The 13,656-nt window shown below is 37.7% G+C and overlaps 1 protein-coding gene across 3 annotated transcripts in view; it reads right to left on the bottom strand.

Annotated features, from left to right (window-relative positions):
* Window positions 1–13,219, bottom strand: part of PRDM2 (PR/SET domain 2) — a 74,105-nt gene extending 60,886 nt beyond the window's left edge. For 2 of the 3 annotated variants that reach the window (XM_049833898.1, XM_049834065.1), the window contains exons 1-2: window positions 13,131–13,219; window positions 5,368–5,441 (exon numbers count right to left, since the gene is read on the bottom strand). In XM_049833898.1, coding sequence (XP_049689855.1) covers window positions 5,368–5,376 — 9 coding nt within the window. In that variant the 5' untranslated portion in view covers window positions 5,377–5,441; window positions 13,131–13,219. The remainder of the gene's footprint in view (window positions 1–5,367; window positions 5,442–13,130) is intronic. The other variant, XM_049833986.1, reaches the window with a different exon arrangement.
* Window positions 13,220–13,656: the final 437 nt, after the last annotated feature.

Genomic DNA, 13,656 nt, shown 5'->3' with positions numbered 1-13,656 from the left:
CCATTTTAAAGAGCCCACAAGGTTCAATTGTCTGCTTATAATATTATTCATACTACTATTTTTGTAACACAACAGTAAATGCTACTCACACTTGTCATTAAACAACTAGCTCTTTATTACCTAATTATAATCAACAGAACACTATTCCTGATAAAAATGACCAGAATTTCAGAGTTACAAGCATGTACAGTTTCCCACAAAATCTGCCCACATTATGAAAGAATTGTGTTTGGTGAGAAATAGGCATGTGTTGAATCACATGCAACAGCCCTAAAAAAAGGTACCTGCCCTCTGACATCGAACTTTGATCGTTCTGGTCAGAAACGAATACTGGTGGTGATGGCAGTAACTAGTCTAATAAGCAGGATGTTATACTTAAGCTCTGAACAAGCTTTAGGAGGCGCTAAACGGAGAAATAACTTGGGCAACACTGCAGTTGTCCAAGTAAGCCCCGACTTTCTGGAAATTATTCTTGCTTTTACATATAACCATAAAGCAGAGATATGATAGTAGTTTTCATATACTGAGTAATACTGAGAGCATTTTCCACTGAGCACTTATGAAATATGTTATGCTGAAAGTTTAATGGAAATATATTTTTAAATGTATCTCTATATGCTATCAAATTTAAGGTTTTTATCTCTAAAGCAAAACAGATAAAGCTTCTCAACCTGTTCTACTTAGTACCCACTCTTTGTGGGGGTGCTGCGTATGGCAATTATTCTCTACATTTATGAATGTGACTTGCTGCCTTAAGTTACAAGAACATGTCTTCTGCCAGCTTCAACAGCAACAATGAGAAAAATTGTAAAACTGGAGTCATAGCAATGTTATTCTATTGCTGCCTTGGTAAGCCCCAACAGCTGCACAGACACATCCTAGGGAGCTATTTGTAGGGCAGAAAGACCTCCAAATTGGAAACCATGGAAGGAATAGAATGCCAGAAATCCCTTCCCATCCAAGAGAGTGAAGAGATCAAGGGGGTGTGGGGGGGAAATCCTTATTATTTAGTTATAAGAGCTGAAGTCTATTCAAAGCACAGCAAAGTTTTATTTTGCTCTTCCAACAATCCAAAGGGAAAAAGAGTAATGAAAGAAGTCTGGTTTTCAGACATCTGTTAGCCTTCAACTGATACACAAGAAGCTGTGTCTCATCAGACAAAAAAGAAACATGCTCTCCTCAGCATATCAGAGAAACCTAAATACCTTTCCAGTACATTATCCCATGATTTCATTAGGAGAGAACCAAGTCTATTTTTCACAGTGGTTTCTAACAAATTATATATAGGCATAGATGAGGGGGACCAGAAAGAATGAACAAGACAGCTATCATAACGATGTACTTCGAGTTTCAAGCTAAAAAAACTGTGGTGCTTTTTTCATTGGGTTTCACTTTGGGGTTTGGTTTGTTTGGGAGTTTTTTTGCTTGGTTTGGTTTTGTGTTTGGTTTTTTGTTTCTTTACAACCATAGCTAGATGAGCAGTTAAAAATCTCAAGCCTGCAAATGAATTTTCACCTACCAGAACTTTAAAAATCAGACTCAACTGATTTAGACAGAAGTGTACAGCACTGTGTCATATCCTCTGATGTGTCTGACATATTCCTCAATAGTCACATCTCCTTTTAGCCATAAATATCCCAAAACCATCATTCTATCACTTAAGCAGTTTATTCCCGTGGAGTAATACACAATCAGAACTTTACTTTGCATCTACCTACATAAATCAAAGATTAACAGCTACATTCAGAGAACACAGCACTCAGACTCATTTGACACGTCATATTAATGGATTTCACAAATACAAGAAAATTGGATATGGCCTAGTAAGTAACAATATATTTCACACCTCAAACGAATGGTAATAAGTAACCAAATACTAGACAGTAAAATAAACAACAATTTAGTTCAGTCAAATCAGTGCAATCTCATTTTATTTGCAATTTAAATATAGCTACTTAAAACATTTTCCAGATCACAACTTGTCCCCAAGGAATGTCTGTCTACCAAATGAAAAAACACTGTATTTTAATCATTTTTTCCATCAACACTTAACAATCACATTTAAATTGATTTTTCTATTTAAAAAATTCACTTCTTGGTAAGGATAGTCTACTGGTACATGTCCTAAGCCAACTTCTGCATTTAACCAAAGTCCTAATACGGTATTTTTCATTCACTCCAAGACTGCAATTTTGAATACAAAAGCACTTGAAGCTTATTTTACTTTTAAGCTTCATACTCTGAAGTTCATCAGAAATATCACATTGCTAGCATTCAAATTAGCAGGGGTGAAGTGACTTAAGAACAATGCAAAAAAATCATTTGAGGGCTGAAGGGGTGCCTTAACTGAAAGTATCTTTTCCTGTTTGCATCAGAGTCCAATCATTTTGACAGTACCTTTCAACACATTAAGGAATTTTTCACACCACTTTAAATATAATTGTACCTATGGACCAACCAAAAATGAAGACTATAATGTTACAAGCAGTATTTAAGCAGAGTAGAAACAGTACCTGCAACAAGATGTTTACACATCATCAGAGATTAGAGTGGAAAGAAAAAAAAAATCATCCTGAACAATGTGATGAATGACAAACATTCAGTTAGTGTCATGTTTAGGTGCAAATAAATGAAAGGATGCCACTGCAGAGAGAGGGACATGGCAGAGGAGTTAGAAGAGGTAGTTGTGAAAAGGAGATTAAGTGACTAGGGAAGACTGCTGATGCAAACAGCCAGCTAGCACAAGGAAGGTAAGTCAGAAGCAGAAAGGTCTCCGTTTGTCCAAGAACTGTCTGGCTAACCCTCTTTGCAACAATTTCACCATGTGTGCTTGAAAATTAAAGATGTATCAGAAATATTTTAAATAATAATTGAAAAATTCAGAGGGAATGTGGGGAGGGAGTTTTAGTACAAGTGTGGGTGTAATTTGTTAACGTATCCCTTTACCATTTTTTAAATAACTGCCCATGCAGTTTTCCAGGTAGCACACAACGTTCTTCCTACTCTATCTTAATACAGTCTGAGATGCAGTACATGCTACCAATCAAAACCCCATGATTGCTTGGGGTTTTTTTACATAAATTATTCAGCATATTCTGATGAAGTAGTTTACATGAAGTAGTTTGCATATTAAAGGAAGATTTCTTTTTAAAACAGATAGAGAATGCATTCTGTCTATCCTGAGACAGCAATCTTCCAAGAAACCCAAAAATATTATTTCCGACAACACCTGGTTTTTTTTAATCCTCCTTCTCCTTAATACAAAAAGGCCATATCAAAGCATTTATGAAAAGGTTTTCCTTCACTACTTCAAGACTTCTATGGGATAAACAACAAAACTAGCAGTCTTTTCATAAAAACCAAATTAACAATAGCCCAATTAGTTTCAGGGTCACTGAAGTCACACCAAAAGCGAAGATAAGCAGAACGGAAGAAATACAACAAGAGAACACTTGAAAGATGTTTGGCATCAGGCAAAAACATTTCTTATACAGACCTGGCACTACAACTTGTCAACAGTGAATGAAATGACAAGGGCACTGCAAGAAAAAACACCACAGGGTTGATGCTAAATACACACTTAATATGAATGGTAATTGAACAATAAAAAGCCATATGAGCTCTGTACACTTTGGAAGCTAAATATGAAAACCAGAAACACCAAGAAGGACTCTAAGCTACTGTAACTACTCCCAGAGGCAGGGTCATCCCATTATTTAATTGTAAGATGACATACATCACAGCACTGCATAAACAGTATTAGCAGTCCCAATAAGAAAGATTAAGACTTTGTTTAATACAGCACAGAAATCTTAATTCTAGAAACAGATCAGGGGCGGGGGAACACAACACAGACAGGATACGAGGGGACATGGACACACAAATGGGAAGGAAACAGCCAATGATAACAATTAAAGATTAGGATCTATGGCTTTCAGAATTATAGCAGAATCCAAATCTTATCAGAACAACTAATAAAGGAGGATTATTACTCAGGCAGGCAGAGCAATAGGCTGTTTGCTTCATGCCACTAAGTGTATTAAAAATAAGACTTACACATGAAAAAATTTCAAGTCTCAGTAGAAATAAATTGTGAAACAATAGTTAACCTAGCTACCCCAAACTAGACTACTAATGCTTAAAAGTGTGTTCATGCAAATGTTATTTGTTTTTTATATATGATAATTTATATTTGTGTATAGATATAATACAAATATGTACTTTTACAATACGTATTTCAAGGCTCTGATAGAGATTATATTTTCCTTTTCACTTTTTAAATAAGCACATATATATTGAAGATTTTTTACTTTAAATCAGAGGAAAAAAAGCCAAAGGAAACATCCTACCAACACATTTCACACTGTAATTACTTGTATTGGGTATATACTTCTTTAACTTCAGTGAACTTCAGCAAAGTGCTAACTGTATTCAATGCTGCTGAGGATAAAATAAGGGCACAAAGGGCAATAAAAGCACACACTAGATACAGGCATCAATGAAAAAGTATACAAAGCATTTAACATGACTGTGTACCGTTGTTTCTGGCTAAGAAAGCTTCTGTTCATAGCTGACTTTTTTAGCAAATTAAAAATGTCATTCCTTCAGTTTAATATCTTATGTTCACATTCCCATGCCAAAAGGACTTTGTACGATCATCCAAAGAGAGAAGTACTTATAAGAAAAATTTAAGGCAACATGTACTTTTTCTGTAAGTATCTTTAAGTAATACAATTGTGCCTGATAGACAAACAGATGTATAATTCCTACTTGGATAGACAAACACAAAATAAAATCATGTACATTTGGCACCGATTCAAACAACACCCTCCAGTCGGGATATTCTTGCATCCACGTTGTGGAGTACTACATCACAAAAGAAATGTGTTTTCCCCATCTTTTCACTTCATTATAGGGGAAATGCTTAGGGTCCAAGAAATGTGTGAAACTTCCTGATCAATGAATTTCTGTGACAGATTGTTCACCGCACATTCAAAATGGTAAAGTGGTTAAAAAAGGTTTTACAAAAAATTGAATCCTTCAATTTTCAAGCCATTTTTATAAGGAGCTGAATTATTACCAAAAGCCTCAGGATGAAATAGATTTTCCTGGAGAGGTGTTCTCATAAGAAGTGCCAACGGTAATAACTTACATGCTGCTAAAGGGAATTCATACACAAAAAACTTAAATCCATGAAATAAAATAAATCTCACAAGCATAAACATTGTGGAAAGGAGGATTATGAAATTTAATGACACTGAAGATTTTAAAGAACATTTCTTTTTTAGTGGATTATTTACTTTTCTTATTAATGATTAACTATTCTAACATCTAAGTATTTTGATAAAGTCTTACATTTATACTCACCTGATTCATTTTGAATTCCTGTTGTGTTCTGAAAAGATACACACAACAAAGAAACTCCTTTGATTACATGAGCCCTAAAAAGAAAAACAGACAATTGTAACACGTACCTACCTACAAATTTACATTGAATTGAAAGTACACACAGACCTGTAGTTTCTCTTCCTAAAGCATTTGTTACAAAGGAGCATATCGCTTTATAAAAAAAATCTGCTCCAAGCTGTATTTTTGTTATTATAGCTCAAATGTATATGAATAATCTCAGGACAGATATCTGCCATTAATCTTTCTGACAGTTTTAAATGATGATGCAACAGAAACGTGCTCAAGTAGAATTGTTTCATTTGTTTTTAAAAACACGTTAGCTTGTTCAAGATTGAGCACTTTTAAGAACTTTAGGAGTGAGATCTCTTTAGAATTTAGTATCAAAGCATTATGGAAGACCTTAAGTGGTTTTCAAATTCACAAAATGCATGCGTCTGAGTCTCTACTCTCCCATATTGGAAATAGGAAACTCCTCCTTAAAATTGAGCCTTTTATTAAGGTATTTTATTACACTAACACATTTGGCATTCTTGTTTAACAGAAGCCTAAGTTTTCAAAAGGTTTCCAACAGAAATTCCTAGTTCAGGTAGACACCAAATTTGGAAACTCATGACAAAACTAATCAGAATGATGCCAAATCTAAGAGTCTAGTACATCAACTCACTTCCTTTTTTTTTTTTTTTTTTTTTTAAATATATACAAAAAAGCATTACTGCAAGTTATGCTGGAAACACTATCCTTCCTGGTATCATACAGAATTTTCAATAAATGAACACTGCCCTTTTTCAGAGGTTAACTGGTACCGGATCACTTAAAGCACTTTAATCAAGTACTGCTATTTCTTCCCTATCTTTAGTTTTCTTATTATAACAATGATTAACTAATTTTTTACTAAGTAGTTTGTATAAATACTAACATTTAATTTAAAATACATTCAAGCAAAATACACTCCAAACAAATACTCCAAATAAATTTCATATAATCCTTCACATCTTTGCACTCTAAGAAATCTTAATGCTGCATAACAGTGAAAATACTGCCAAGCATCATACAAATGTTGCATTGCTTAAGAAATTAATAAGAAAAGGAAAAACTTCCTTGAAAAGCATATTTCTGTTATACAGCTCTTCCAGGATTACCTCCTTTTGTCCTGATATTTCTATACTACGAGAGCATTTAAACAAAGAGCTGAAACATCTGTATTTCAGTTCCAGTTTTGCAGCTGGTTCTGCGGGATTTACAGTTTGCCAGCAAAGACCAGTTACGGGATAAGGAGCTTCATCTGAACAGCTTTTAAACGTCTGAAGAAAACCACTCTTTCTGGAACGTACTGTTACAACTTTAACTTATTTCAGTGTATCTGTCAAATACAAATCAATTCCTATGAATGATACATCCCAAGCTTTTGATTTCCTAAAAATTTCCCTAGCACTGACAGAGAACATAGCCAACACCAAGAAACTACTGAACAAGTAGGGAATGCTCCACAGGTTTCATTACTAGTTACAGTCACTCCTGAGATTGCTAAATCTTGCCATGACAATAACATCCCTTCAGCGCTACGTTTCTCATGTATTAGCACACAGTTGTTTCTCACACAGATTCCACATACCCTTTACTTCCCTCAGCCTTGATATCTTAACTCATTTTCCCTCCTGACAAATATGATTTCTACTTCACACATTTTTACACAAATGCTTTAGGCAAATGGTTTCTGAAATTTGATCCACAGACTTCTGCTGAAAGTCGCTCAGCACACGGATATGCTGATTAAAGAAAAAGCAAAAATTGGAGTCAGTATAAACTGTACTTGAGATGAGGCCTGAATAACACAGAAGAATCCAGTGCTCTTATTCATTGTTCATTGGGACAATACCCACACAATGTCAATTTATAAATGAAACATTTTGGATAGCAAGAGAGGCATCAAAACATTTCCTAGTGTGAAAAACAACTTATTTTTAGTAACAAATGTCATGTTTTTCTATACTTGGCCACAAAACAAAAAACGATTACTCACGTAAAGACAACAAAAACAAGAACCTTTTATTGACAGGATTTTAGAGCACAGACTGATGAGCTACTAGAGCTGTAGGACAGGAGTTTAAGTGGTCATTGTCTCCAGCTGCCTATTTCTACCTTTTCTCCTCCCTCCCACTGAAGATTATCAGTCCCTCAATGGCAAGGGCATAACTGTTCACATATCCATTTTCTATCATGGTTCTAGAAAGTGACTTAGAAAACCTACTGTAAGTGCACGTATGTTACACTGTGGTAAATGACAGTCATCTGAAGCACATATACCATTTTCAACACTGAATAAAAGAGGAAGGCATTTAACCCAGAGCTCTAGATATGTAAAGACAATAAGGATTTCAAGCACTTACAGAAGCAAACATTCAACATCATCACTACTCAGCCACTAAAGGTAAAGAATTCAAGAGACAAGTAAATACCCATTAAGTGATGGGTTGAAGGGCACAATGCTAAAGGAAAAGTCCTATCAAGCTGAACATTTCCTCTAAGCTAAGCTTTCTTACCCGAGTTGTTAAATGGATTAGTCAAAAATTTGAAAAGCAGTCAAAAACTTTCTTTTTTACTTTATTTGAGCAGTAAAAATACACTTTTCTTGTATTTCATATACCAATTCAAAACTATTTTGCTTAGAATAAATATCGTTTTCAAAGAATTTTCAAAACAAAAAATAAGCTTGGTATTTTTACAAATTTTATAAATGCTTTATTCAGCTTTTATAGAACCGGTTATATCCAGACCTCTCAGTGGTATTTCTCGGGAGAAGCTGACAGGTCTTAACATACTGATGTATTTAAACATCCGCATAACACAGTTTTGGTAGATTCCTAACAGACTGCGTTACTCAACTCTTTCAGCTACAAGTTACCCAAGGAACCAGTTGACCGTAAAATACAGTTAGATGAGAAATTAAGCTCCAGTAAACCAAAAGCTTCAAGAAGTGTTTATAAAGCTATTAATTTAAAACACACACTTCACCTTAAAATTTTATACCTGCAGTTCTGGCAAGTTACATGTATGAGCTCTCTAACTGAAAAAATGCCTGAAAATATTTCCCCACTTTTTCCTCCATGTTACCTATTTTGTTAACAATTAACTCAACTATGTGGAAAGCAAGATTAATTGCCCTAAAAAAAAAAAAAATTAAGAGTGTATACAGATTTACGTACAGTCACTAGTTTTCTTCCTACCTAAATGAAGACAAAGTTTCTCGGAACACTAAATTTGGGGTTTAACTTCTAGTACACAAAGTTCAACAAAAACAAGAAAATATGAAACAATTCTACAACTGCTGCAAAAATATTAGTTCCCCATATGATCAACGGCTACCAACAGGGTATTTACTCGACACTGCAAGCAGAAACAAGCTTTCACTTCATACACTAATGACTTCTTAGCTACCCATACAGTCAAGTCCAATGCAAGATTTTTCCAGGAAAGCCCCAAAGAAAATTATACTGCTCTGACTTTTCATCAGGGGAATTGTGATATATTAAGTTTAAAGAAGGGATGATGACCATATTAAATCAGGTTTAAAGTTAGCAATAGTCTACAACTGTGTTAGTACTTTGAAAAAGTCACGTCAGCAACTCCATGAAATAGAGGTGGTAACGATTTCAATTCAACCTTTCCTCCAAGCTCAACAGCGACATATACCTGTTATCTATCAAAGACCTGAATATTGTTAATAACACCCACCACAGTAAACTCTGAAGATTCACTGAAGTCCCTAAGAAAAGATAAGTAAAGGTTCTATGCCAAAAATGAAGCATACTCACCAATACAGTAAGCTGAATTTTTTAAATTAATTTCCAGAAAACATTGCCAAGTCATACTTCTTTCAAAACACTACCTACTACTGTATCTCATGAGTACAAAAATACCAGGCACTTTCTCAAGACAGTATATTTATTTAGATAAGAATGTATAAGGCATTTGTATTTAAGGAATATTGTGGTCACTCTCAAACAAAACACTTGAAACAAAAAACATTTTAGCCTTATTTCTGAATTCTATACTTAAGAATTTTAAATATTCCCTTACAAAAAATATAAATTGCTGGGAATAAAGTTTGCAAACAAGAGCAAGTAATTTTATACAAAACCAACATTACAGATCATCTTTTTCAAACTAAATCAGATGGTACTTCTAGTAAGCATTCCTAGGTTTTACTAAATAGCTATCTTCTGATTTTAAAAGCCATATTTATCATTTGGGGGGGGGGGGGGTGGTGTTAAAAAAAATCCCAGAATCAAAAAGCACTTTGAAAGAGAATGTTGCTTCCAATTCAGAGAAAGGAAAAACCAGGCGTAAGAGTATCAATCCTATTTTGGAAGCTGAAAATGGAACATGCATTACGTCACTGCTCCAGTAAAAACATGTTCATTACAGAACCAGGAACAAAACTTGAAAGTCTCAACACTGCTTTCCTAATGACCAGGGGTTCAGGCTGGGATACTGCAGGGCTCATTTTCTTTGTTTCAGTTTTTAGTTACAGCATGTGATTTTTTTTTTTTTTATTTTTTTTTTTAACACACATCAGGACATTTACATCTGAAATACTCTAATCCACAAGTTTTCAATGTATTAAGTGAAACAAGGCTTGAAAAAAAAATTAAGTTCATGTTAGCTCTGAAAGATTAAAACATGTATTTGATAGAAACAAGAATCACTACCTATGGGCACTTAATTGCAAAGACATTTTCAGTTACTCAAGACTGCCAGAATAAGAGTGGAGAAAAAATGGGCAAACAACAAACACTAAAATCTATTAGCTATTGTCCATTAAGAAAAAAGACTTTGCTTAGTGCCATGTAACCAAGTAAACTCTTATACCTTAGAAAGGTTTATTCAGATAACCAAGAAAATAAGCCAAGAAATCACCAACACAAAAGTAAAACCCGTGTTTATTAATTACACAGCAACTAGTCAAGAGAAGTCAACAGAAAATAACAAGTCTCTAACAACTGCAAATATACAGAAATACCATTCCAATCCTCAGACAGAAGTACACTTTTTATTCTACTTGCAAAGACAGTAAATTCAAATGAAAATTTTCTCAGACAAGTACATTGCTAATTTACTACTAAGTGAAGCAGTCCATTTCAGTCATTTCTTTTTACAAAACAGGACTCAGCCTCCCACCACTTTTGTCTACAGGCATGTTTTATGTAGAGGCAGAGAAGAAATATTTTTCAGCTAAGAATACAATCAGATCAAAAACACACTGGTAAAAGAAATTACTTCATTGAGGGGAGTCATTAAGTATAAGGATCATAGCTGCCTTTTCACATGCTAACAAGTTCAACATCAAATATATTGCAGTCCTTTAAAAAGGTATGCCAATGCAGATACCCAACACACGAGTTTATGAACCCCAGCTGTTTATAAATCCCTGCTAAAAAACATACAAGTAGCAGTCTCCAATCTCCACCAGTAAGCAAATAACTCATGATGATCAAGGTACTGTGCTATTGCTATAAGCCATAGACTAATTTTTTCTTCTGGCCGAGATCTTCATTCAAAGGTCTTGCAAGCACACTGCAAATAAACTATCAACTGGTTACCAATGATACACAAATACATTACCACACTAGTCATCTCTAAATCTCTCTGAAATTCTATTTTCAACAGACAGCCACCTAGTAAGCAACAATATTCAGATCTCCTTTTTATATACCATCACTTGTTTACCCCTAAGGATCAAGGCTTTTATGTAAAACAGTTAAGTGGGGACATTACTGCACTGGAGGATGGACTTCAAGAGCTATTTTAGTTTTTATGAAAAATAGTAGTTTGCTCTGACCTTCTGTTTTACTTCCATTTTCAAGCAAACATTCATGAAGAAAAATAAGGATGGGTTATACAAACGAACATAAGTACTTCAGCATCCTTCCCCCATCTTCCATGCTACTTGAGAAGAAGGCTGTTCTTTGGATCCCCATACCTACACTAAAGAGGCATCAATTCAGGAATCTCCAAACACCATACTCATCATGGCATTTCTACCTAAGATATTTTATCCAAAGTGATAATTTGCCTTTTATTTAACATAACTAGGGTTCCACTATAAGTGAAACTTGGCCTTATTTTTTGGTCTATGCCGGGGCAGACAGGCTGTTGAGATACTTCTGCCCTAACAAATCCTGGGAGCTATATGCTTAAAAACCAACAGGTACTAGTACAGGGTTCTGACTGTTGTCTCTACAAGTCCAATAGTCCTTTTGTGTCTTAAAAGTCACTCCCCCACATCTATCGACAATGGGGTTCTCTAACTGAAGAGTGCCAATGCTATCACTGATTCACCATCGTGCGTTTCAACAGTTCGAAGAGCTGGAGGCCTCTCTGTCTATACCAAGGAAAGCATACTTGAATTCTTAACATCCACATCATCTTTATTAAAATGTGGCAAGTGTCAAAAGACAACAGCAAAACAATTATATACCACACTGCTATGCATCTGCAGTTCTCCTAATCAACTTAGTATGTGTGAATAAACTTTAAAAAAGACTTTGCATCCAAATAACATGCCCGAAGTCAAGAGCATAGAGCGGGAACAGCAAACTGGAGTGGCATCAGAAATGCAAGCAGTCCTGTTGTTTTCAAGAGCTGTCCACTGTTGATTACTCAAATGTAAAATAAGAAAAATATTTCTCTTGCCACTGAGCGATCAGATAGCAGGTGCAGCCACATAACCTTCCCTTCCTTCTTCAACAGTTGCAAACAATTTAAAGTCTTCTTTACTATTTCAAAATGGAAATTTGGCAGCCTCATTATGAATTGGAAACCACTAGAAACTCTACTGAAGACTTCAGCTACCTGCTCGTGGGATTGTTATCAGCAACGCTCCACATGCTGCTCTGGCTTCAAATATAAAAAGTACTCAAAGATACTACTTGTGATCTGTCTTAAATGTCTTACATGAAAATCTTCTCTCTCACCCCAAACATTCTTCCCCACGGTACCACTGCACCATCAGAAAGAAATCTCGGATTTACATGACACGTCCTAGGAAGAACATTTCCAGTGAGGAAACCAAGTCTGAAATTAATTTCTCCAAGGCCCCGCTCACTCAACTTGGCAGACACTTCATCTGCAGCGAGCTTTAAGGCATGCGAATTGCCAAAACTTTCGAAGACTGAGTATTACGAACCGTTTGGAAGACAACAGTTGTCTCGCAACGTCAGGCTGGCAGCGGTTATAGAGCGCCGCTCTGCCAGCTGACACCTCCGAGGCAGCATTTTCAAGAAAAAAAAGCCTGAAAAAGCAGCCCAGGTGATGGAGCAACCTTCTTCCAAAACGGCCTCTGCCGCCATCCTCCTCCTTTCGCTCCCTGGACCCCCTCTCTCCATGAAGCTCTCCCGCATCCAGCTCCCGCGGGGCACCAAGTCCCACAGTCACTCCTCGCACCTGCAGCCGCTGCCCGCACGCCCACCCCGCTGCCTCGCCCCCGGCCGCCACCTTCCTCCGGGCTCCCCCCCGGGGCGGCTCCACCTCCCCGAAGGAGGCTCCTCGGCGGGCCGGGCCGCCGCCGCCACCGCCGTCCCTCCTCCCGCGCCGGGCCCCCTCCCAGCCGCGCCCCCGGCGCCGCGCCGCTGGCTCTGCCCACCGCCCCCACGCCCCGTCCCGCCCTCCGGCGCGGCGGCGCCCGCGGGCATCGCGACGGGCCCCCGCCACCTCCCTCTCACCTGCGCCGCTGCCGCCGCCTGCGGCCCGGCTCGAAGCGGCGCGGAGCGGCCTCAGCTCCGGCACCATCCGGGCGCCATTTTGTCTCCAGCCTCGGAAGTGACGTTGGGGGGAGGCCAGCGGGCAGGTCCCCCCGCCGCGGGACCCCCTCCGGAGCGGGGCCGGCCCCCGCTGTCCCCCCCACCTCCCCTCTGCCCCCCCCCCACCTCCCCGCCGCCGTTTCCCCCCCCCCCCCAGTATTTCCCCGAAACCGCCTCAGCTCATCCCACCTGCCGGAGCCGGCCTCCGCACCGCGGCCTCCAGCCACCACCCTCATCCCAGACAATGAGCTGTGGAGAAGAGCAGGTTCTCTCCCCCCCCCCCCTTTTTTTTTTTGGTCTGTTTTTCTTCCTTTCGTAGTAATGCAGCTCTGCAGGGAGGTGGTGGTCTCGCCTCTGACTGAAAACGAAAATAAAAAAAAAAACCCTCAGTGGCTGAGGGGAAGTTATTTGAGTAACTGGAGGTGATGTGTGGAAAGATCCTCACCCC

The sequence above is a fragment of the Accipiter gentilis genome, chromosome 1 (genome assembly GCF_929443795.1).
Source record: "Accipiter gentilis chromosome 1, bAccGen1.1, whole genome shotgun sequence".
NCBI lineage: Eukaryota > Metazoa > Chordata > Aves > Accipitriformes > Accipitridae > Astur > Astur gentilis.
This window is presented reverse-complemented; position numbering and strand designations above follow the sequence as displayed.